This window comes from Eptatretus burgeri, chromosome 4 (genome assembly GCF_056783735.1).
Source record: "Eptatretus burgeri isolate ZD-2024b chromosome 4, Ebu_testis_v1, whole genome shotgun sequence".
In the NCBI taxonomy this organism is placed as follows: domain Eukaryota; kingdom Metazoa; phylum Chordata; class Myxini; order Myxiniformes; family Myxinidae; genus Eptatretus; species Eptatretus burgeri.
The window spans coordinates 76888797-76915346 of record NC_140964.1 but is presented as its reverse complement, the minus strand read 5'-3'; the positions used below and the strand labels follow the sequence as shown (position 1 = coordinate 76915346).

The 26550-nt window shown below is 41.7% G+C and overlaps 2 protein-coding genes across 4 annotated transcripts in view; one reads left to right on the top strand and one right to left on the bottom strand.

Moving 5' to 3' along the window:
• LOC147028417 (1-acyl-sn-glycerol-3-phosphate acyltransferase alpha-like) overlaps positions 1–821 on the top strand; it is a 29252-nt gene extending 28431 nt beyond the window's left edge. For all 3 annotated transcript variants that reach the window (XM_085878791.1, XM_085878789.1, XM_085878790.1), the window contains one exon: positions 368–821. In XM_085878791.1, the coding sequence (XP_085734917.1) occupies positions 368–382 (15 nt within the window). In that variant the 3' untranslated portion in view covers positions 383–821. The remainder of the gene's footprint in view (positions 1–367) is intronic.
• Positions 822–1471: 650 nt separating this feature from the next.
• The window catches only part of LOC147028416 (uncharacterized), a 36371-nt gene continuing 11292 nt past the window's right edge, over positions 1472–26550 (bottom strand). Inside the window, exons 2-3 of the mRNA XM_085878792.1 lie at positions 4043–4119; positions 1472–2193 (exon numbers count right to left, since the gene is read on the bottom strand). Of these exons, the coding sequence (XP_085734918.1) occupies positions 2088–2193; positions 4043–4119 (183 nt within the window). The 3' untranslated portion in view covers positions 1472–2087. The remainder of the gene's footprint in view (positions 2194–4042; positions 4120–26550) is intronic.

Sequence of the window (26550 nt, the reverse complement as noted above, 5' to 3'; positions counted from 1 at the left end):
ACAACCAACAAAATCACAGTCCAGTGTCCTGACCAATAGGGCCCTGACCAATAGGTAGGGTTTTGCGTCAATAGCTGTCAGCTGTCACGTTCGTTTGTCTCCGGTAATGGCGGACGGGCTTCTCATCCCAGAGCGACGTGACGTCATTGCATACTTCCGATAGGGTTTCATGGTTCTTTCAGTACCTCATGGTTCTCATTGCCATTTGGTGTACCCTGCAGATAAAAAGAAACATTTCCACATATTATAATTATTTATTTCGAATTATTTATCAGTCCTAATGATTACAGAATTGTTTGAATGTAGTTTTCACAGTTGTGTCGCTGTGCTTTTAATCTGAGCCACGGTTTCTGCGTGCATTTTACAGGCCTCTGCTGCTTGACTGTTCTACCACCAGTAGAGACACGAGGACTCGGTGTTACTGATGTCCCTGAACTGACCACCAACGTGCAGTGTGCCATGTCATCCATTTTTATGGACAACCAATGATGTATCCGCAGCATGAAAGGTTACGAGTAAATATGAACAATCTTTCTATCCCTATCATCTCTGTCACTGTCAATACCTCTGTCTCTGTCTCTATCTCTCGTACAATGCAACATTTCTTCACTGAATTGATTCTTCATGAATTACGTTGCGTTCCGCTCTATTGCAAAGAAATTGCACACACATTGTCAAATACGAATGTTGCCGTCGCAAGCAACTGAATTGCATCCAACTTTGAAAGAACGAGCATGTCATTGGAACTTTCATGTTGGAAATGTAGTGATGATTTAACCAGACATTTTAACTAAATCTAATAATAAATGGGCTTTGGACAATTTGAGTTTGAGTTCCTGATGATGTCGTCAATCGATGTGCTCTTGGCATTGGCAGCCATGATGTATGACTGTATGACAAGCATCCTCCCTCCATAACATGGTGATATAAAATACAACAGATATTTGATCTGTCTGGCAAAGCAAATCATTGGAGGATGTTTCAGTCAAGACAAGGATATGTATCTCAGCTATCTAAACAGCATGCTTGCCACAATTGTCCACATGAGGGTGGCCCAGTTAGGCCTGACATCTGTGTAAATATTGTGGCAGGAATTAGAAATATAGCCAGGGTACAGCACAGCACATGTCTGGTCTGGGTTTGATTCCTGTCCCTCCTGTAAACTGTTGGACTGGTGCTTCACAGACAGGGCTTTGCATCACAAATTCCACCATTGCTCGGATGAACGTTCATCATTCTGGGTGTTCCGTTCCGCAGCGTTAGCTGGTGGACGTTAAAGATCCCACAGTGTCCTACTCCTTCTTGAAGAGTAGGGCAATCACCGGCACTCATGAACATATTACAAACTCCTACGCTCACCTACATGGGACACCGAATCAGAGGTATCACCACATCCCCCAAGAAAAAGCTCATGACGCAAACTAAAGAGAAAGAAGACTCGCTAGATTTCGTACGTCATTGCGAACGTATATATTGGAGTTTGAGACAGATGAATGAGTGTGGATTCAGGAATAGGGGTGTAGTAGCATGTCATATAAACCTCCATGAAAAGTGCTAACATGTTACTAAACAAGTGAAGCACCACAAAATTGACAACGCAACACAACTTTGAATCATGCCTTTTCCTTAATGTCATTCAGCACATCTACAGGCAATCAAAACCACATGTTGCGCCAATTAAATCACACCTAACGTTTTCCAATCAGAAAAGTGAGCACGGTGAAATAACGAAGCAATTCCATTTTAGCAATTGGATTACTAAATTTAGTTAACAAGTGTGGAAACTAAAATGCACGCTCCACTACACTGCGTTGCACTGATATGGAATGATTGATATGGAAAGAGGGAATGCTCAATGGAATGATGTCATCAGTTAAATTCATGGCAACTGGGGTATTCAGTTTAAAACGTCATGAGCTTCAGAACTTCTTAATGCAGTGCAACAACTACATGGTAGGGCTCTGTGCAACCCACTCGGTGCACTGATGTGATCACTCGGTGTGATCCAGAAGGTATTTTCACCCACGGTAGTGTGGTTCATCGTACGCCACCCAGATGCCACCGTGAATATGAAGCGAGGGACATTCTTAATGTTGCCAGCGATCGGACAGTCCCTGGGACAGCTCCAGGCTGTCCGCCGTAGTCCTCACGCTCAAACGACAGTCAGTAGCGTGTTCCATCGTACTGCAATGTCTGTGATTCAAGGGTATGGGTGTTGAAGATATTTGAACTTTTATGTCAACGAGACCATCTCCATATTACACACACAAAAGGTCTGAACTTATCACTCCCTTCCCCTCATGTGTCCCATATACAATACATTTGCTTTACCGTGTAAATTAATTGTCTCGACCCTTCCTTCTTGTCTCGTGGGACAAACGGGACAAGTGCGTTGTGTGGATCTCATAGTTAGGTCTGATTAAATCTCCAACTTCATTCCTACTCTTTTTCTCTATTCCTGAGGTAAATCCAAGCCGCGGCCACCTGTAACAGCCTCGGCCATGCCCTTCTCGTAAGAATGTGTCCGCGCACAATAAATAGGAACAAAACACCAAACGCACAGCGACAACCCCTACCCACTGTTCAGGTGACCAGAAGCATAGCCAACACGTTGGTGGATGTTAAAGATCCAATGGTATATTTTGTGGAAAGTAATGCTTCAGTCACATTTGGCTCGGCGGCCGTAGGGTCTAAAAAAATCTACGGCCACTAGCAATTATAGGGCGGCCGCAGTATTTCCACGGTCACACAATGTTGCAGTCACATATGTTTTTATTTTTCGGGTATCCGCACGGCGTATTTATAAATTGTGGAGACCGAAAACGTGGGGGTGCCGTACGGTCTTTGATTTGATGTCGCACGGTGACCTTAGGGCGTCCCTGCGGCCGCCATAGAATTTTCAAGGCAGACGCAAGGTGCCCGCAAGGCGACCGCAGCGGGACCGTAGGGGGGCCCTAAGGCGAACGTAAATATTTTTTTTTGTAATTTTTTGGGGGTTGGCAAAATTCATTTTTCATTGGTAAGAGCCTACGGCAGCCACACGAATAACGCAAGCCCACCGTACGCCCTACCTACGGTCGACGTGGAACACATCTCCGTCATGGCTACGGCTTGTATTGTCGAATTACTACGGCCAACCTAGAAATGAAAAAAGTTATAACTCCGCGTTATAATTCCACGGAGACCCCTATGGCCTGTAAAAGATAGCCATACGGCGTAGGGCCACCCTGAGGCCACCTCAGAAACTCTGCGGCCGCCGCGCGTTTCTGTCAATTCAAAGGGGGGGGGGTACGGCCGCCGTGTCCTAGCCATAGAGCAAATGTGACTCATGCTTAAGCGAGATATCCCCGGCACCCTGAACAAATTATAAATTTTTGCTCAGATGTGCAGTGGTGCTGCATCAACGGCACAGCCGTGGCTCAGTATTGATGATGCAACCAGCGGGCTGGATTCAGAACTGAATCTCAGTCCATTATGCATTCGCGAATAGCAACAGGGGCTGGTAGGATGACCGAGTATGTGCACACTCTCCTCGAAGCTGTCGAGCCTGGGTTTGAATCCCGTCCCAGCTATAAACTGTTATCCCGGTGTTTTTCACAGGTAAAGTGATTCATCAATGTGAGTTTTATCCCTTCGGATGGACATTAAACCGGGCGTCCCGCCTGTCAGCATTTGTTGGTGGACGTGAAAAAATCCCATGGTGTCCTTCATGAAGAGGTGGCCTGCTATCGCTGGCACCATGGTTACATTCCAAATTCCTTCCCTAATTGCTGCTGGGAATGCAATGGCAAACCACCCAGTGTGGTACATCAGAATAGCAGCATTGTCACTTTTCCTGAGCACAGATCTTGTATTAATAAAATCAGAAGCAGATGTGACAGCCGGCTTTAAACTACCCTTCTGTGTGACGGTGTGCTTCGAGATGCACACCCTCTGCTGACACCAAGACCGTTTAACGACTGAGCCTGTGAGGAATCAGGTGGCAGCAATGTAACACAAAGCCAGTTAACAATCGATTTCAAGCAAAAGCATCCGTTCTTACCTTGCCCATGGTCGTTCAGCTAGACCTTTTGGTTGAGGTTGCCAATGATAGTCATCTTTGAGGGAGGTAGTGGCTTCCTATGGGAGGAAGAGCAACAGTGTGAGGCTCGGGATAATGGTCTCATTCTGTTGGATTTTTGTGCAGGGAGAGGTGAGCCTCCTGAAGAGTTCGCGGGGGTCGCCACACCCACTATGGCCGTCATGCCCACTTTGGCCTTGACTGCAGCACAGGCCACGTTACCCAAATGGCACGTCTCGCGTGCCACGCATCACACCGTGCAATCTGAATGGCCTCCGACGATGTTCTTTAAAATAGTTCAAAGTCGTCGGCAGCAAACCAAAATGGCGACCGATATTGTCTGGTCGTTCAGCCTTCTTATTTTGTTTAAAAATGTCTAATTTGACATCTAGTCACATTAGTGCGTTTCCGCTTATGTGCAGGTTCACCCTTTTTGTTCCCACTTCATTTACCAATCAATGCTCAACGATTACTGCGGTAAAGTACACAAAGATAAAAATACAATACAGTACTGGACAGTACGTGGCGGCGTTAAGTCCAACAATGCACAGTGTGAGTGTGAGAGGGAGAGGTGAGATAGAGTGTGAGAGGGAGAGGGAGAGGTGAGATAGAGTGTGAGAGGGAGAGGGAGAGGTGAGATAGAGTGTGAGAGGGAGAGGTGAGAGGGAGAGGGAGAGGGAGAGTGAGAGGTGAGATAGAGTGTGAGAGGGAGAGTGAGAGGTGAGATAGAGTGTGAGAGGGAGAGGGAGAGGTGAGATAGAGTGTGAGAGGGAGAGGGAGAGGTGAGATAGAGGGAGAGGGAGAGGGAGAGGTGAGATAGAGTGTGAGAGGGAGAGGGAGAGGTGAGATAGAGGGAGAGGGAGAGGTGAGATAGAGTGTGAGAGGGAGAGGGAGAGGTGAGATAGAGGGAGAGGGAGAGGGAGAGGTGAGATAGAGTGTGAGAGGGAGAGGGAGAGGTGAGAGAGAGTGTGAGAGGGAGAGGGAGAGGTGAGATAGAGTGGGAGAGGGAGAGGGAGAGGTGAGATAGAGTGTGAGAGGGAGAGGTGAGATAGAGTGTGAGAGGGAGAGGTGAGATAGAGTGTGAGTGTGAGAGGGAGAGGTGAGAGAGAGTGTGAGAGGGAGAGGGAGAGGTGAGATAGAGTGTGAGAGGGAGAGGGAGAGGTGAGATAGAGGGAGAGGGAGAGGTGAGAGAGTGAGATAGAGAGAGGGAGAGGTGAGATAGAGTGAGATAGAGGAGAGGGAGAGGGAGAGGTGAGATAGAGGTGAGAGGGAGAGGGAGAGGTGAGATAGAGTGTGAGTGTGAGAGGGAGAGGTGAGAGAGAGTGTGAGAGGGAGAGGGAGAGGTGAGATAGAGTGTGAGAGGGAGAGGTGAGATAAAGTGTGAGAGGGAGAGGGAGAGGTGAGATAGAGTGTGAGAGGGAGAGGTGAGATAGAGTGCGAGAGGGAGAGGTGACATAGAGTGTGAGAGGGAGAGGTGAGATAGAGTGTGAGAGGGAGAGGTGAGATAGAGTGTGAGAGGGAGAGGTGAGATAGAGTGTGAGAGGGAGAGGGAGAGGTGAGATAGAGTGTGAGAGGGAGAGGGAGAGGTGAGATAGAGTGTGAGAGGGAGAGGGAGAGGTGAGATAGAGTGTGAGAGGGAGAGGTGAGATAGAGTGTGAGAGGGAGAGGTGAGATAGAGTGTGAGAGGGAGAGGTGAGATAGAGTGTGAGAGGGAGAGGATGTAGTGAATTGTGGGGTGACACACCTGGTAACTGGTCTTTCGTCCAATGGACGTTCGTGCGGGGAATTGTTTAATCTTGGATGTATAATGAAAATGTTCCTAAATAACTTATAGACCTGTATGTGAAATGATGGATAGTGGGGATCCCCTGTATGGGTTAGATTCCACATTCGTAAATTGTTGAGTTGGGGGGGGGGGTGCAGTTCCTTTCTTGTCATTCCTTCTTATCCTTCTTGTTTGGTTGTTTTTGGGTGATTCCATCCCTACATGTTTTTTTAATGTCTTTTTCTGATTGTTTAACTATTTTTCCTGATCTGGATGCCAATCACATAATCATCCAGTAAATTATTTTGAGGGGCGTTTACATCGGGGAAACCCCTGACCCCCACCCCGATCAACGATATATATCATACAAGTCCCTTCGCTAGTTTCATCAATATCCTATCCAAGATTCCCACTCCTCTGACCCCACTCAGACATTCTGATACCCTGTTATCCTTCACTTTTGGAGTTGTCTATTTCTTTTGTACACCAACATGTCAGAATTTTTCTTTACCCTCTGTCCTTTCTCTGCTCCTTCCCTTCTATTCTATCCCAATATTCCTCTATCTTCCCAATCTTCCTTCCCTTCTCTCTCAAACTCTGATCACTTCCTTCCCTTCTCCTCCCATCCTACATTATCTTATTTTTCCCAATTCCCTCCCGACCTATACGTACACAATAAAGAGATACCTCTGACGTGGATTTTTTTAAACCCACTTTGTTGTGATCGTTGTCTTCCTGAAGGATTCTAACTGGCCGATTGTGGAATCCTATTTGACTTCAGACAGAGTTTAACGTTTGTCCGATTTGATTATAAAATCCTACAAAAACCCTATCGACACTGATAAAACTGATGTCCACACAAGTCTTTCCTTGTGAAACAATTTATTTCCTAATTATACACCATATACCTCTCACCCTTGTACAATGAACTTAAGAATCCCCATTTGATTGCAATATTATTTGGTTCTATTTCATTTATTCTTACTTTAGTTAACAGTTAGACCAACCCGATTCAATTCACCTCTACATTACATCAGAGAGTTTTATTCTAACTTGGTACTTGGTCAGTTCCAAGGAGTACAAGCCACTGAGAAACTATACTTCCTCACGTGCTCGCACTGAGAACAATGTGCCTTTCAAAACATTTTATACTTCCATGAGAGAGAGGTTGGGGGATATTCACCCAGACTGTAGACGTGTCATTTAGACAAAAAGCCACTTCGTACATTTTCTAAGCAAAGGTTCATTTATCAGCTCGGTCACTCTGCTCCAGAACAACACATTTCTTATCATTTATGGCAAAAGTCTTTTGGCCAGAAATGACAGCCAATTCAATTTACAGCAAAAAAGTTACATTTCTGAAACTCCATTTGTTACAATTTAAAATACATTAATATAAATTTTTCCCCCACACCTCCATTCCTATCCTCTTCCATTCTGTTCCTTTTCTTAATTCTGGCATTTCCAATTCCCTCCCTCCCTACCCTGCATACATGTCATAAATAGATGCCTTATAAAGTGGTCATATGAGCACATATATTTCCATAAGGAGGAGTAGAGTAATCTACTGGCACATCTGTAAACATTTCAACATCCCGGTCCCAAAACAATCATGGAAACACAAACCAAATCCAATCCTTGAACATGAACATATAATGCTCACGTATGACAAGATGATCCCATCAAGTGTGGACATTGCAAACCAAGCGGTGTCCGGACATGGTGCTCAAACACAAAAAGGAAAAAGTCAGCATTGTTGATCGAGGTTTCAGTTCCCAATGACTTTGGACTTAATGCCACAGAAATCAGGAAAAATGACCAAATAGCAGGATCTGAAAATGAGGTCAAGAAGATTTGGAAATTGAAGAAAACTGAAATTGTACCAGTGATGGTTGGAGCTACAGGAATGATAAAGAAAACCCGAACTGAGTATTTAAAATAGAGGCGATACCCCTGGGCGCTCACCTGGCAGAATCATGATACTGAGGAGAAAGTCAACATGTGATGGAATCAGCAACATGTACCTTCCAATGAACCAATGTTATAGCAAATACCTATTTTTTTTGGGGGGGGGGGGCGGGGAGGGGAGGCAACCATCCTCACCACTGCTACAAATCTCCTTCAAACCCGATTTTAAAAAAATAACGTGAACAAACTTTGGTAAAGGTTGTGGTCAAGTTTAATTGAAACTGTGTGTCGTTTCTGAGAAGAAAGCAAATATCTCTTTTAGGGGAAACCCCCCCCCCCCCTTTAGACCATGACTTTTTTAATGGCGTGGCTAATCTTTGGTACCTCAAGGGCGATGAAGATTGGAGTCAAATTTCATCGAAATTTTGGATGTAGCTTCAGAGAAGAAAGCAAATCCATATTTTGGGGAGCAACCCCCTCTTACATCCCCTTCGACCCCAATTTTTCTAATACCATGAACAAACTTTGGTACATCACGGGTGATGAAGGTTGTGGTCAAGTTTCATCAGAATAGCATGTATAGTTTCTGAGAAGAAAGCAAATACCTATTTTAGGGGGCAAGCCCCATAGACCCCATAAGGGCCCGATTGTTTTTTAATGCCATGAGCAAACTTTGGTACATACACAGTAATGAACGTTGTGGTCAAGTTTCATCGAAATCCATTGTGTAGTTTCAGAGAAGAAGTTGCAAGTATTTGTGGACGGACGGAAGGATGGACAAACGACGCGCCATCTCATAAGCTCCCCAGAACTTCGTTCCAGGTGGGCTAAAAATAATTCCAGGAAATATCACTCCAAACGAGCTACAAGTGGAGGCTGTCAGAGGTTCAGTGGGGATTTTGAAAAGAGCCCGTGGAACGAGGCTTTGAGAAAGAAGTTTCACAGTTTGGTCCATGAATTTACCAGCTTTGAAAAGGAGGTGGAGATTTTGAGTTCTGGGAGAACTTCCTCCAACCTCCTGAAACGCACAAATGGCGATAACAACCAATGAGGAGGTACTGCACGATTTGCTTGAACAATAGTATGAATATTGTATATGGAAAGGTGAATTTACAATGCTCTTTTCAATAACCGGTATGACACCCCTGTGAACCTCATGAAAGCATCAGCAGACCGTACTGAGCCCTTTTCCTTCGTAAGTTATGCATTTTGTCATTCCTTCCAATCCACGAAGCCTTGCAATCGATGACAGTCTTTTTGGCAGACAGTGAGTTTTACGCGAGATTTTCTCTTTCTGCACATGCTTTAAATGGCATTCAACAGGTTGTGGTGTATTGTGGTTGTTTTCTTTTTTTCAATCAATTTCAATTTCAATTTAATTTCAAAAAAAAAAAAAAAAACACAATGGCATGGGTGCAATATCCAAGAGACTATGTCGCTTTCTTCCATTGGAATCATTGTAATTGCTTTCCAGCCATTATTGTGCTTCGCTGGATGACATTTATCAGCAATTCTGTTGACGAACAATTTGGCGATTTTGCGATCTCTCAATTTGGTACTTTCGAGATGTATTCTGGTGTCTCTTTCATTCTTCTTAGTTATGAAAACGTTTGAGAATAAAAGATGGCTTTTAAAGGCTGATGATTTCACACTAACTTTTCAGAATACCATTTTGTAGACATTTGATGGAGCGGCCATTTTTATTCCCACCCCATCCCCACATATGAGGTACTCCAGTGCTCCATGATATTCCGATCCAATCTCTATCTATTCACTGTTTATATAGAAGACAGAGATGACCGTCCGTTCGTGGTTTACATTGATTGGTAAGGTGCAATGTGATTGGCTTCTGGCAAGATTGAATAATGTGTCGTATATGCTTCTTAAAAGCTGATATTCGAAATCCGATTCCATATTCGACAATCGGAACTCATCACCTAAATAATTATGTTGAAATATTGAGTGAAATTGGATATTTTTTTTGGGAAAAAGCAGATTTTTTTTTCTATTCTGATGTAATTAAATAATAGCCTCCACGGGAAGTGACACTTTGGCTCCAAAATTATTTTTTTCACCCTTTTCAAGGTAATGATTTTATGCCTGATTTTACTTCACACTGTCTAGGGATAACAGGAGTGATGTTTATGGATTCAGATTCTACTTTTATTATATGTATATTTTAACATATAGGCCTACATACCAACATGGAATGGAAACACACTTTGTTTATTACCTCTGCCACCAAAAGTGAAGGAGGTTATGTTTTCACCCCTTTCTGTTTGTCTGTTTGTCTGTTTTTGTTTGTGTGCAGCATATCTCAAAAAGTTGTGGATGGATCTGGATGAAACTTTGTGGACAGTTTGGGTGTGTGACATGGATGAACTGATTGGATTTTGGTGAAGATCTGGATCTGGATACGACTCCTCGAATTTCAAAGTGCTTCTTCACCATTGAGAGATAGAGGCAAAATTATATGTGGCATGATATCTCAAAAAGTTGTAGACGGATTCAAACGAAACTTGGTGGACATGTTGGGTGTGTGACAGCCGACAGGGAAGGAATGATTCAATTTTGGTGAAGATCCGAATCCGGATCTGCATAGGAGAATTATTTAATCTTAAAAGTGATTCTTCATCATTGAGAGATCAGGCCAAAAATGATATAGTTCTGTACAGCCTGATATTTCAAAAATGTAATGGACCCGATATGTTCTCGTGGATCAGGCATTGCATAGCAGAGGTATGCGCTCTACCGAGTGCCCTTCTAGTTAACATTGCGTTAAGACACACCCTTGGTTGACAGGATGACCTCGAGGTACCCACACTCACCTCTGCGCTGTCTAGCCTGGGTTTGAATCCCGACCCAGCTATAAACTATCATCCAGGTGTTTCACAGACTGGGTGATTCATCAATATGTGTGTCGTGTCACTCCTCTGATGGATGTTAATCTGGGCGTCCCGTCTACCGACGTGAGTTGATGGACATTAAAGATCCCCACGGTGTCCTTCACGAAGAGTGAGAGAGCTATCGCCGTCACTGTGGCAAAATGACAAATTCCTGCCTGAACTAGTGCTGAGAAGGCAATGATAAGCCACCCAGTATAACCCTTTTTTCTGGAAGCTGCTTCAGTGGCACAGACACTCGGTCAAGAGTATGGTGCAACAAATATCAAATAGATGTAACAAATGAATAGCAAAATCAAAAAAAAAAAACCAAAAAGGATATTAAAGCCATTTAAAAAGGATAGAGCACTGATATATAGAGGGGATGGTGAGAGAAAGAATGGGAAAGGGGAAGAGGGAAGGGAGTGGGGAAGAGGGGAGGGAGTGGGGAAGAGGGAAGGGAGTGGGGAAGAGGGGAGGGAGTGGGGAAGAGGGGAGGGAGTGGGGAAGAGGGAAGGGAGTGGGGAAGAGGGAAGGGAGTGGGGAAGAGGGGAGGGAGTGGGGAAGACGAAAGGGAGTGGAGAAGAGGGGAGGGAGTGGGGAAGAGGGGAGGGAGTGGGGAAGAGGGAAGGGAGTGGAGAAGAGGGGAGGGAGTGGGGAAGAGGGGAGGGAGTGGGGAAGAGGGAAGGGAGTGGGGAAGAGGGAAGGGAGTGGGGAAGAGGGGAGGGAGTGGGGAAGAGGGGAGGGAGTGGGGAAGAGGGGAGGGAGTGGGGAAGAGGGGAGGGAGTGGGGAAGAGGGGAGGGAGTGGGGAAGAGGGGAGGGAGTGGGGAAGAGGGGAGGGAGTGGGGAAGAGGGGAGGGAGTGGGGAAGAGGGTAGGGAGTGGGGGAGAGGGGAGGGGAATGGAGTGGGGTAGAGAGACGGAGGAGTGGGGGGGGGAGAGGGAGATCCTTCTGTATCCATCCTGTCCACCCCATTCTTTGTCCAATTCTCCCATTTTTTCCTTCAACTCCATTGTTGGTGTCCCCCCCCCCCAACCCTCTCGCTACTGTTTCTTTTGTCCTGCTTCATCCTGATCTATTTAATGCTCTAGCTCTTCCATGAGCCAAAAAAAGTCATAGGTTGGCAACCATCATGCAGGCTTCGGGTGCCGAATGGTCTCTTTGTGTGTTGAAGTTCCTTGGAAGGGAAGTCATCATCTATTATCTATTATACATTGAGGGTCACACTTAACATCACCCAGAAACTTTTCAGTCGGAACTGCTGTTAAGCTCAATACCGGTGTTTAAATTTCGAGGTTAAAAGTTTGTAGAACGTATCGCATTTAATTTTTAAAACTTGAGCGGAAATTAAATAAATTAAATATGATTAGCACTGTGGCTCTTTCACTTCATCAAACCTTCTCTGAATCCAAGATGATGATGACATGATTTATTTTAGTTCATCATTCTGTTCATGAAACATCATCTATGTCCACAAAGTAAATGTAGAGGTTGGGAGAGAAAAATGAAATTAAGATGGGCAGAGAAATGGAACAAGTACAGAAAAAGGTGAAGAGATGAAAGTCAAAAGTGATGGATATACAGATCGAAGAAGATAAACGGTGGATGTGAGGATCATGAATGCATAAAACAAGTAATTGTAAGGAGAAAAAGAATAACAATGAAATCGAGCGACTGCATTTAAATTTTATTTGCCATCAAGAACAGCATCAGAGTTTTCATCAGAGACTGCTAAAATATATATATGTATATATATATATATATATATATATATATATATATATATATATATATATATATATATATATATATATATATATATATATATATATATATATATATATATATATATATAAAGTGTTCATTTGCTAAAAACGCATCTCCAGGCTTCTCCGGGTGGTGTTCGTAACTTTATTTAATTTCTGCGGAATTGAAATTTAAACAGCGGACTTGAGCTTAACAACTTCCGGTTCCGGGTTCGGAGCGGCGAGAGGTCTCCTTTGGGGCTCCCTGCTGTCGTTCTCAAAGTTAAGTTTCCGGTCGTTATTTGTCTCGTTTTAACTGTTTAATTTTCTCACTTACATGTTACTGTGTGTTCCGAGTTTGGTTTTGTTTCAAAAAATCGTACTATTTTGTGAGTTTTTGTCGACGTTCTTACCGGGTGTTTGAGGCCTAGTCCTTGGCCTAGGCCTGAGGCCTACCGATTCCCCTCGGTGTTCGATCGTTTTTTTTTTTGTTGTTTTTTTCTCCATTACCTTCAATTTATATCCTCCCCATTACCTTCAATTTCTATTCTCCCCATTTTCCTAACGTCCCCCATTCTCCCAACTAATCTCTATTTCTTATCTTAAAAAAAACAAAAAAAAAAACGACAACAACAATACACCAACCTTCTCCCGATTTGGTTGTTCTTCTTCTTCCTCCTCTTCTTCCTCGATTTTTTTCAACAACACTTCCATGACCTAATCTGTTAAACTCTCTCAAACATTAATAACGAGCCAAAACCCAATATGCCAAAACCCAAAACCCCAAAATTCCATGAGCCCAATATGACAACCAGTGGCTACTCTTGCACCAGCCGGATCCCAATCGATGTACTCCATGGCCTTACCTAATGAGGCCTACAAAACGTCCTTGTACACGACATTTTTGGTGTACGCTCCTTGTGAAGAAGTACACCGTGTCACTACTTTGTCACTAAGAAGTACACTACTTTGACGTACACCGTGTCAAATCTTCTCAGGTCACAGTACCGAGAAAAACGTGACGCGACCAGCAGGAGGAGCACAAAATTGGTCCTTCAGTATTAATATATAGAAGATACAATGTTTCTTGTTACATTTTTTTAATGTCAAATTCACATTCTGAGGTAGTCACCATGTGCAGAAGAGGGTTTTACATTGCAGACGCTATTTTCGAGGAGTGGAATTACACCTCTCAGCGGTGACGGTCTGTCTACGACAGACGTAATGACATCAGCGAATGACCGATGATGTCATGACGTCCTTACGCCTCTCAGCGGTGACGTCACACGTCGCCATGTAAACGAATGTAAAACAAAAAGTGTTTATTCTGCTTCAGAGTTGAAGTTTGACTATTGCCACGATGTGCGATGCACTCTTACAGGTACGAAGTTTCTTTCAGTCCGGGTCACAGTACCGAGAAAAACGTGACGCGACCGCAAGGAGGAGCACAAAATTGGTCCTTCAGTATTAATATATAGATAATAACAAAAACGATCTTGTAATGCTTCATGTTCCTCTCTCACACATGTGGTCCTCTTTACTGTATCATAATGCACGACTTCTGCTGTTTAAACAGACTGCTCTCAATTCGACCTCTCCTTCATACCTTGCCTAAAAAATCCAACTGTTACAGTGCTTCTTCTCTCCATTCTCTGAATTCGCCTTGATTGCATCCATCAATAATTGTGTTAAATTGCATCTCTGACCTAAAACTTAAAAAAACCCCAGTTTGCTATGAATGTTCGTTTTCCATCAACCATTCTTTATTTCCAACTTCAGTGCCAACTCACCCCTCTCACCCCTCACTCTCAAAGCAACCATCCCACTCTTCTCCCTCCAAGCCTCCCTCTCACCTCTCTCAAAAATTCCCCCCTCACCTTTGTCCCACCTTTCATGCCCCTCACTCATCCTTTTCAAAGTTTCCCCCCCTCTCGTCCACTAAGCTGCCTCCTTCCACTGCTCTCTCACCTCCATCTCTTCACTCCACCTCCTCAAATCGTCAACTGCCTTCTTCCCCTGTCTTGTCCCCCTCTCCCCCAGCACCACAGAGCCTTTTCTCCTCCTCATTCGGCCCCCTCCCCTAGCTATTCTGCAATCCCCCACACTCTTTCAACAACCCTCCTTACCTCCCTCCCTCGTCCCTTGTCCTACCCTCCCCCTCCCCCCACTCCCTGCACCCAAACCCTCCTCCCCTACCTCTTCATTAAAAGTGTGGACCTCAAATATCCGGGGCCTTCGCTCAAACCTTTCAGATCTTTCCATACAGGCTGCCACTGTCAAACCAGACGTAATCTGCCTAACAGAAACGTTCCTCTCCCAAGACGTGTCTGACTCCCAAGTGTCTCTCCCCGGTTGCTCCCTCCTCCGGAATGACAGACCTGAGCCTCGTCCTGGTGGAGGACTTGCTCTCTTCATCAAAGACCCTATTCCTCACTCTCCATGCACTGCCCTCACTCCCCCACACCCCCAGGAATACCTCTGGCTACGGCTTCCCCTCAACTCCCACCTCATGTTTATATGTGTACTGTACCGTCCACCGAACAGTGATGACTCCATCTACACCTCACGATCTGAAAACGTGGATCAACTTCTATCTTCTCATCCAAACTCTCTCTTCCTCTTATGTGGTGACTTCAATTGTCATCACGCCAGTTGGCGAGGTGTGGGTACCTCTCTCACCTGTCATGGCACCTCAGCAAAAGCTTTCTGCGACTCATTGGGACTGACTCAATCGATCAACTTCCCGACCCGGATCTCAACCAATGGTACTCCATCTCTTCTGGATCTGATTTTGACAAATTTCCCTGACAATATCTGCTGCTCTTTCTCGCTCCAATCGGTTCTTCTGACCACGTCCTTGTCAAAGTGGACATTTCTCTGGCTTATCAGAGAACCACCTCACCGCCGTCGAGTCTGGCATTTCACTCAAGCCGACTGGCAGGGTCTCCAAGCAGCCATCAAACTTATAGACTGGTCTCCTATCACTACTTTCTCCAACATCAACTCATCCTGGGAATTCTTTCAAAGAAACTTGCTCTCCCTCATGCACAAATTTATCCCCTCCCGTGTTCAGTTGTCCTGCCCTTCCTCCCGCCCTTGGTTTACTGAAACTTGTGGCGAGGCAGTTGTCGTGAAACAACTTGCCTTTGCCTCATGGAAAGCAAACCCAACTGAGGGCGATCTCAGTTCCTTCCACAAAGCTCAGAACAAGTGTGTATCTACCCTCAGGAGAACCAGAAAACAACATCTTTCTCATCTCAAGTCTGAACTCTCAAACCTCTCTCCCTCCTCAAAATCCTGGTGGCGTTTAATCAAATCTGTTTCTGGTGTATGTTCCCCCTCCATCCCCTCCCTTACCTCAAATGGCCGCACTGCTGACACCGCACGTGAAAAAGCTGAATGCCTAAACTCGGTGTTTGCAGCTAAATCTTGTGTCCTAAACCCATCACTTTCTCGACCCACTTTACCCAGTCGCACCCAACTGTCCCTGGACTCTGTGTCCTTTTCTCCTAACAAGGTGGAGAGCTTGCTTTCAAACCTCGACTCAGATTCTGCAACCGGTCCAGACGGCATCAGCCCACGTGTTCTCAAAGCCTGCTCTTCTGCTCTTGCTCACCCTCTCTCTGTTCTATTCACTCTCTCATTTGCTCAAGGTCATCTGCTATCATCACTGCCCTGCATAAAAAGTGCAAAAACAGATCACTATAACTACAGACCAATCAGCCTTCTCCCAATCATCAGCAAGGTTATGGAATCCATCATCGCTTCAGACATGAAATCCTTCCTCTTCTCCAATGGCTTGATTTCCGATCATCAATTTGGTTTCAGACCAGGTCACTCCACCCTGGATATGCTGCTTCTGCTCTCCCATCAATGGATGGAGGTCCTCAATGCCAGACGGGAAATCCGAGCCGTATCCCTGGACATATCACGTGCTTTTGACACAGTCTGGGACCCTGCAATACTCACCAAACTCTATTCCCATGGTATTCAAGGCCATCTCCACTCATGGCTCGCAGACTTCCTCTCCTGTCGCAGTCAACGTGTGGCCCTAAATGGAGTTCTTTCATCCCCTCTTCCTGTCCAGGCTGGAGTTCCTCGAGGTAGCGTTCTGGGCCCTGTTCTTTTTCTGGTTTTCATCAATGATCTCTCCAACTCTCTGGAAAATCCTCTTTATCTCTTTGCTGATGACTCCACCCTCTGCCGTACCATCTGTCATCCCTCAGACCAGCAAGCAGCAGCTTCTTCGCTCACTGCAGATCTGGATAAAATCACAAACTGGTCCAACACGTGGAACATGTCTTTCAATCCAGACAAATCTCACACTCTCACTATGTCTCTTTGAAAGGCCTGTTTAGAACCCCTCCCCTCCCCCCATACTCTTTCTCAACAATCCTCTGGAAGAAGTCTTTTCATTCAAGCTTCTGGGTCTCACTATCTGCCATGACCTTTCCTGGGAAAGTCACATTTCCAACCTCGCCTCCAAAGCCAGTCGCTGACAGGAATCCTCCGTCGTGCAAAGTCCTTCCTCGGCCCTCTTGAACTCCTGACCGCTTACAAAGCTTTTGTCCGTAGCCTGATGGAGTACTGCTCTCCCCTCTGGGCTGGTGCTCCTGCCTCCCACCTTTCTCGGCTTCACACTGTCGAAACCAGAGCATTTAGGATCATCGGCATCTCCCGCAATGAAGCTGAGTCTTTGGGCCTCTCACTCGATCACCGCAGGTTGGTCGGTGGTCTTTCTGTCTTCTACCGACTCCTCTCCAGCCTTGCCCCCCCCCCCTGCTCTCTCTGCGATTTGTCCCCATCATGTTTCCACAGGGCGCTCAAGGTCCGCCAACAACCCCCTTCTGGTAAAACTACCAAAATCACGAATCGCTGCTCATCTTCACTCTTTCATTCCTCTTTTTTTTCCTGCCTTTGGAATAAACTCCCTCACTCTATTCTTTCCCATTCTTCCCTCCAGGCTTCAAAACAGCTGTTCACCACCACCTCTTATCATCCCCCATCCAAATCCTCGATCTTTTTTACCCCCCAAAAATCCACCCAAGCCCACTTCTTTCAATTCCCCTGCTTTCCTTCCTGAAAGTCCCTGTAATGTCCATCTTCTCTTCCCCATGTTCCCCGTCCCATCCCTCTCCCTTCCACAGATCTCCTAATGTCTCTGTTCCCCACTGTTTTGTCCCTCCCACTCCCGCCCCTCTTGTCTCATGCCCCCTTGCTGTGCGTTGTGTGTTAGCTCTCATACGAGCCTCGACAAGGTATACAAAAAAAGCAGTTCCGACTGCTAAAAAATAATTTTCTGGACTTCTCCGGGCGGTGTTTAGTATGACCAAATATTGTGAACTGTGGTGTCTCCCTTTTACGGCGGCCACTTCTCGCACCGCATTGAAAAGCTCAACATTCACTTTTAAAATGATGGGAGAGCAGACATGAGTAATGTTGACGTCAATTTTTTATTTCGCAACCAAGATATTTTGCCCTCTTTTGAAACAAATCCAACTTCCCCTGCCCTATGTTGCACCACCATTTTGGGGTGGGTGGGAAAGTAGCTTCGCTTTGGTTCTGAGTGAAACCAAGAATGCAACACAACCTTTTTAAAGTTCATTAATTAATTGTTTAAATTGAGAGATTAACTTAACTTTTCCCGTCACTGCGGACGGATACTCTTCCTAGTGTACTTGTACTGTACTCTGCAGTCTGCACCACTGGCACCCGACACATTTGTTCATTGCAGATAGACCGTTTCTCTGATACAGGGTGCCATCTCGCTAGCTTTTCCAAGTTTAGAGCACCTTGTCATGCTCAGAAAGCTTGCCTTCTAAAATATAACACAACACCCTTGCACTACTATCCAATTCAATGGTTCCTTGTACAGTCGTTTATTGTTGATGAAGGGAAGAAACCACGGTTTCAACACGCATTTTGAAGCAGAGTGAACAGTCCGCCAGCATTTTGACTTCACGAAAGAATGGGGTCCGTGAGAATCATGGTTAATTTGATAGCTTTTCGTTTGTATTCTTCAATGAGTGCACAGAAAAGCAAATGACCAATTCCAGGAAAGTGTGGGCCATAAAAGATGGAACCGAGAAAGATGAACTTTCTCATAAAAAAACAACAGGAGTAACAATTTGTCACCTACTGGAGAGAACCCACTCTGTATGCTTTATCCATTCACGTAATAACAAGCAATGTTTGAGGTAAATCGTAATCCTGATGTTCACAAAAGCCTCGGACATTCGTTCAGCCATGCATCACATGGACATTGTGATAGTAATGCTTAAGGAGAAACTAGGATGTCTCAGCTTTATCAGATCGGCTGTAATTTCTCTTTCGGTAGACGACAAGGTCCCTCGGATTTGTGTAAATACATACAAAGAAGACTTTTTATATCACCAATACACAATAGAGTATTATCATGCTATTAGCATTAGAAGTGGGAAAAGTATTGATTAATTTGAATAATTAAGCCAATTATTGACGAATAATAATTGTTTGCCTTTCGTTGTTTGTCCTGGGGATGGGTAAGATTACTGAATACAGGGATTACATGATGTAAGGGGAGGTCTTGGAGCCTGTGATATCGAGGGGTGAGGGTAAGCAGATGGCACAGTGCCAGGCAGCCATAGGTAAAGCTTGAAGGATTTTAGGTTGTATTTGCAGAGAAATAAATTACAAGTCAAAGGAGTTTGTGTTTTTAGTGTACGCGAATGTAGTGAGGTCTCGAGCATATACCGTGCACCGCTTTGGTCACCTCATCTGAGGAAGGAAAGGACATAGAGCGGTTCAGTGTGGATGTTGATGACAGATTCCAGGATCGTTTGACGAAGCCATGAGGAGCGATTGATGGAGCAGGACTTTATACATGAGCAATTCAAGGGGATCTGATGGAGATGTTTCACGTAATGAAGGATATACACAAAATAAGTGTAGAAAAGGTTTCAGCAGAACAGACAGCAATAGGACTAGGGGCCATAGCCTGAGAGTAAAAACGGGAGTATAAAGTAGGGTCCTTTGCTCAGAGTAGTTAATGCATGGAATGGTCTCCCTGGAAAGGTAGTGGCAGCAGAAACAGGAGAGAAGTTTAAATTCGAATTGGATAGGTAGATAGATAGAGGGGAACACGGACATATATATATATATATATATATATATATATATATATATATATATATATATATATATATATATATATATATATATATATATATATATATATATATATATATATATATATATATATATATATATATATATATATATTTGAAAGTGTGTGTCTGTGTGTGTGTTTTTCTGTGACCTTTGCATGCGAAAAGTACTGGACTGATCCTCACCAAACTTCACATGCTGACGGAACATGTACCGGGGAGTGTCCCGATGTAAAAGAATTGTACTTCTGACTTGCGGTTTCCGAATTATGATGTTGTCACCTGATTTCGTAACATTAATTTTTCAAGTTCAGCCGATTGACATGGGGCCAACGCCATTTGCAATAGAATGAAAAAATAATGCTACAGTCAATTGAAGACAATGACTTCCGACTTCCCGGTTTCCGAATTATGACGTCATCACCTTATTGCGTGACATTAATTTTTCAAGTTCAGCCGATTGACATGGGACCAACGGAATTTGCTGGAGAATGAGAATTAATTAAGTCGCAAATGATGACGTGAAACCAGCCTCACATTGTTGAGGCATTATGGTTTTTTATCTGATGCGGCAATAAATCTTAACATTTTTGAACTCGAGTCTTCTGCACATAAAACATGGCGGGGAAAATATAATATTATAGTGGTGATGAAAAAAAAAAAAATAATAATGGTAGCAGCCTCTACAATTTTACAATTAACTGTGACATATACTCCTTCAGACCCGCCGTCATACACGGGATTCCTGTGCGGAGCACGGGTATCCCTGCTCATATATATATATATATATATATATATATATATATATATATATATATATATATATATATATATATAATTATACTGTATATATATATATATATATATATATATATATATATAATTATACTGTATATACCTATAGAAAGTCTAAACTCCCTTTCAAAATTTTCACCTTTTGTTCCCTTGTAGCCTGGAATTAAATTGCAATAAATCAAACCTTTTCCATCTTTGTTTCCATATCGTAACCCACAACATCCAAGTTAAAAACAAATTCTACAAATTTCAGAAAATTAATTAAAAATACAAAACTAGAATATCTTGGTTGGATACGTGTCCACCCACCTTATCATTGAAATTGAAAATGAGTTCATGTGTAACAAATCACACACCAAGTTAATTTGCCTCCACCTGTGTTAAATTGTTGTGATTTTGATTTCAGAATAAAATCAGCTGTTCCTGTAGATTTCCTCTGCTGGGTAGTATATTTCACAGCAAAGACTCAACCATGAGCCCCAAGGAGCTTTCAAAAGATCTCCAGGAAAAAGTTGTGGAAAGGCACAGATCAGGTCAGGGGACGGGTATAAAAATATTTCAAAGGCCTTGAATATCCCTTGGAGCACAGTCATGACAATCACCAAGAACTGGAAGGCATATGGTACCACCAAGACCCTGCCAAGATAAGGCCTGCCTTCCAAACTAGATGACAAAGCAAGGAGGAGACTGATCAGAAAGGTCACCAAGAAGCCAATGGCAACTTTGAAAGAGCCACACGCCTTTATGGAAAAGACTTTAATAGTATGGTGATGACATGTTTTTAATACTGTGGAAGTGATGTGTTTTTAATAATATGGTGATGAGGTGTTTTTAATACCATGGTGATGACGTGTTTTTAATACTGTGGAAGTGATGTGTTTGTAATATGGTGATGAGGTGTTTTTAATAATATGGTGATGAGGTGTTTTTAATACTGTGGAAGTGATGTGTTTTTAATAATATGGTGATGAGGTGTTTTTTAATAATATGGTGATGAGGTGTTTTTGATACCATGGTGGTGAGGGGTTTTTAATAATATGGTGGTGAGGTGTTTTGAATACCATGGTGATGAGGTATTTTAAATAATATGGTGATAAGGTGTTTTAAAAATATGGTGAGGTGTTTTTAATACCATGATGGTGAGGTGTTTTAATAATATGGTGATGAGGTGTTTTAATAATTTGGTGATGAGTTTTAAATAATGTGGTGATGAGGTGTTTTTAATAATGTGGTGGTGAGGCGTCTTTATGGTGATGAGGTGTTTTTAATACTATGGTGATGAGGTGTTTTTAATATGGCGGTGAGATTTTTAATATGGTGATGTGTTTTTAATAATGTGGAGGTGAGGTGTTTTTAATAATATGGTGATGAGGTGTTTTTAATAATGTGGAGGTGAGGTGTTTTTAATAATATGGTGGTGAGGTGTTTTTAATAATGTGGAGGTGAGGTGTTTTTAATAATATGATGATGAGATGTTTTTAATAATATGGTGGTGAGGTGTTTTAAATACGATGGTGATGTGTTTTTAATAATGTGGCGTTGAGGTGTTTTTTAATAATGTGACGGTGAGGTGTTTTTAATAATATGGTGATGAGGTGGTTTAAATAATATGGTGATGAGGTGTTTTTAATAATGTGGCGGTGAGGAGTCTTTATGGTGATGAGGTGTTTTTAATATGGTGATGAGGTGTTTTTAATACTATGGTGAGGTGTTTTTAATATGGTGATGAGGTGTTTTTAATAATATGGTGGTGAGGTATTTTTAATAATATGGTAGTGAGGTATTTTTAATAATATGGTGGAGGTGTTTTTAATAATATGGTGGTGAGGTGTTTTTAATAATATGGTGGTGAGGTATTTTTAATAATATGGTGATGAGGTGTTTTTAATAATATGGTGATGAGGTGTTTTTAATAATGTGGAGGTGAGGTGTTTTTAATAATATGGTGGTGAGATGTTTTTAATATGGTGGTGAGGTGTTTTAAATACGATGGTGATGAGGTGTTTTTAATAATGTGGAAGTGAGTGTTTTTAATAATATGGTGGTGAGGTGTTTTTAATAATGTTGAGGTGAGGTGTTTTTAATAATGTGGAGGTGACGTGTTTTTAATAATATGGTGATGAGGTGTTTTTAATACTGCGGAAGTGACGTGTTTTTTTTATAATATGGTGATGAGGTGTTTTTAATAATGTGGTGGTGAGTCTTTATGGTGATGAGGTGTTTTTAATATGGTGGTGAGGTGTTTTTAATATGGTGATGAGGTGTTTTTAATAATATGGTGGTGAGGTATTTTTAATAATATGGTAGTGAGGTATTTTTAATAATATGGTGGTGAGGTGTTTTTAATAATATGGTGATGAGGTGTTTTTAATACTGTGGAAGTGACTTGTTTTTAATATGGTGATGAGGTGTTTTTAATATTGTGGAAGTGAGGTGTTTTTCATATGGTGATGAGGTGTTTTTAATAATGTGGCGGTGAGGTGTCTTTATGGTGATGAGGTGTTTTTTAATATGGTGGTGAGGTGTTTTAATAATGTGGAGGTGAGGTGTTTTAAATAATATGGTGATGAGGTAGTTTAAATAATATGGTGATGAGGTGTTTTTAATATGATGATGAGGTGTTTTTAATAATGTGGAGGTGAGGTGTTTTTAATAATATGGTGGTGAGGTGTTTAGAATAATGTGGAGGTGAGGTGTTTTTAATAATGTGGAGGTGAGGTGTTTTTGATAATATGGTGATGAGATGTTTTTAATAATATGGTGGTGTGGTGTTTTAAATACGATGGTGATGTGTTTTTAATAATGTGGCGGTGAGGTGTTTTTAATAATGTGACTGTGAGGTGTTTTTAATAATGTGGCGGTGAGGTGGTTTAAATAATATGGTGATGAAGTGTTTTTAATAATGTGGAAGTGAGGTGTTTTCATATGATGATGAGGTGTTTTTAATAATATGGTGGTGAGGTTCTTTTAATAATGTGGCGGTGAGGTGTCTTTATGGTGGTGAGGTGTTTTTAATAAGGTGATGAGGTGTTTTTAATATGGTGGTGAGGTATTTTTAATAATATGGTGGTGAGGTATTTTTAATAATATGGTGGTGAGGTGTTTTTAATAATATGGTGATGAGGTGTTTTTAATAATGTGGAGGTGAGGTGTTTTTAATAATGTGGAGCTGAGGTGTTTTTAATAATGTGGAGGTGAGATGTTTTTAATAATATGGTGGTGAGGTATTTTTAATAATATGGTGATGAGGTGTTTTTAATAATGTGGCGGTGAGGTGTTTTTAATAATACGGTGATGAGGTGTTTTTAAATAATATGGTGATGAGGTGTTTTTAAATAATATGGTGATGAGGTGTTTTTAATAATGTGGCAGTGAGGTGTTTTTAATAATATGGTGGTGAGGTGTTTTTAATAATGTGGAGGTGAGGTGTCTTTATGGTGATGAGGTGTTTTTAATATGGTGGTGAGGTGTTTTTAATATGGTGATGAGGTGTTTTTAATACTATGGTGAGGTGTTTTTAATAATGTGGCGATGAGGTGTTTTTAATAATATGGCGGTGAGGTATTTTTAATAATATGGTGGTGAGGTGTTTTTAATAATATGGTGGTTGTGAGGTGTTTTTCATAATATGGTTCTGAGGTGTTTTTCATAATATGGTTGTGAGGTGTTTTTAATAATATGGTTGTGAGGTGTTTTAAATACGATGGTTGTGAGGTGTTTTTAATAATATGGTTGTGAGGTGTTTTAAATACGATGGAAGTGAGGTGTTTTAAATACGATGGAAGTGAGGTGTTTTTAATACGGTGGTTGTGAGGTGTTTTTAATACGGTGGTTGTGAGGTGTTTTTAATAATATGGTTGTGAGGTGTTTTAAATAATATGGTTGTGAGGTGTTTTAAATAATATGGTTGTGAGGTGTTTTTAATAATATGGTTGTGAGGTGTTTTAAATACGATGGTGAGGTGTTTTAAATACGATGGTGAGGTGTTTTAAATACGATGGTGATGTGTTTTTAATAATGTGGTGGTGAGGTGTTTTTAATAATATGGTGCTGAGGTGTTTTAAATACGATGGTGATGTGTTTTTAATAATGTGGCGGTGAGGTGTTTTTAATAATACGGTGATGAGGTGTTTTCACATGATGATGAGGTGTTTTTAATAATATGGTGATGAGGTGTTTTTAATACTGTGGAAGTGACTTGTTTATAATAATATGGTGATGAGGTGTTTTTAATACTGTGGAAGTGACTTGTTTTTAATAATATGGTGATGAGGTGTTTTTAATAATGTGGAAGTGAGGTGTTTTCATATGATGATGAGGTGTTTTCATTTGGTGATGAGGTGTTTTTAATAATGTGGCAGTGAGGTGTTTTCATATGATGATGAGGTGTTTTTAATAATATGGTGATGAGGTGTTTTTAATACTGCGGAAGTGACGTGTTTTTTTTATGATATGGTGATGAGGTGTTTTTAATACTGTGGAAGTGACGTGTTTATAATAATATGGTGATGAGGTGTTTTTAATACTGTGGAAGTGACTTATTTTTAATATGGTGATGAGGTGTTTTTAATATTATGGAAGTGAGGTGTTTTTAATATTGTGGAAGTGAGGTGTTTTTCATATGGTGATGAGGTGTTTTAATAATGTGGCGGTGAGGCGTCTTTATGGTGATGAGGTGTTTAATAATGTGGAGGTGAGGTGTTTTAAATAATATGGTGATGAGGTAGTTTAAATAATATGGTGATGAGGTGTTTTTAATATGGTGGAGATATTTTTAATATGATGAGGTGTTTTTAATAATGTGGAGGTGAGGTGTTTTTAATAATGTGGAGGTGAGGTGTTTTTTATAATGTGGAGGTGAGGTGTTTTTAACAATGTGGAGGTGAGGTGTTTTTAACAATGTGGAGGTGAGGTGTTTTTAATATGGTGGTGAGGTGTTTTAAATACGATGGTGATGTGTTTTTAATAATGTGGCGGTGAGGTGTTTTTAATAACGTGACTGTGAGGTGGTTTAAATAATATGGTGATGAAGTGTTTTTAATAATACGGTGATGAGGTGTTTTTAATAATGTGGAAGTGAGGTGTTTTCATATGATGAGGTGTTTTTAATAATATGGTGGTGAGGTTTTTTTAATAATGTGGCGGTGAGGCGTCTTTATGGTGGTGAGGTGTTTTTAATATGGTGATGAGGTGTTTTTAATAATATGGTGATGAGGTGTTTTTAATAATATGGTGATGAGATGTATTTAATATGGTGGTGAGGTGTTTTAAATACGATGGTGATGTGTTTTTAATAATGTGGCAGTGAGGTGTTTTCATATGATGTGTTTTTAATAATATGGTGGTGAGGTGTTTTTAATAATGTGGCGGTGAGGTGTCTTTATGGTGATGAGGTGTTTTTAATATGGTGATGAGGTGTTTGTAATAACGTGGAGGTGAGGTGTCTTTAATATGGTGATGAGGTGTTTTTAATAATATGGTGGTGAGGTGTTTTTAATAATATGGTTGTGAGGTGTTTTTAATCATATGGTTGTGAGGTGTTTTAAATAATATGGTTGTGAGGTGTTTTTAATAATATGGTGGTGAGGTGTTTTTAATAATATGGTTGTGAGGTGTTTTAAATACGATGGAAGTGAGGTGTTTTTAATAATATGGTTGTGAGGTGTTTTAAATAATATGGTGGTGAGGTGTTTTTAATAATATGGTGGTGAGGTGTTTTTAATAATATGGTGGTGAGGTGTTTTTAATAATATGGTTGTGAGGTGTTTTAAATACGATGGAAGTGAGGTGTTTTTAATAATATGGTTGTGAGGTGTTTTTAATAATATGGTTGTGAGGTGTTTTAAATACGATGGAAGTGAGGTGTTTTTAATAATATGGTGGTGAGGTGTTTTTAATAATATGGTTGTGAGGTGTTTTTAATAATATGGTGGTGAGGTGTTTTTAATAATATGGCTGTGAGGTGTTTTTAATAATATGGTGGTGAGGTGTTTTTAATAATATGGCTGTGAGGTGTTTTTAATAATATGGTTGTGAGGTGTTTTAAATACGATGGAAGTGAGGTGTTTTTAATAATATGGTTGTGAGGTGTTTTAAATACGATGGAAGTGAGGTGTTTTTAATAATGTGGTTGTGAGGTGTTTTAAATAATGTGGTTGTGAGGTGTTTTAAATAATATGGTTGTGAGGTGTTTTTAATAATATGGTTGTGAGGTGTTTTTAATAATATGGTTGTGAGGTGTTTTTAATA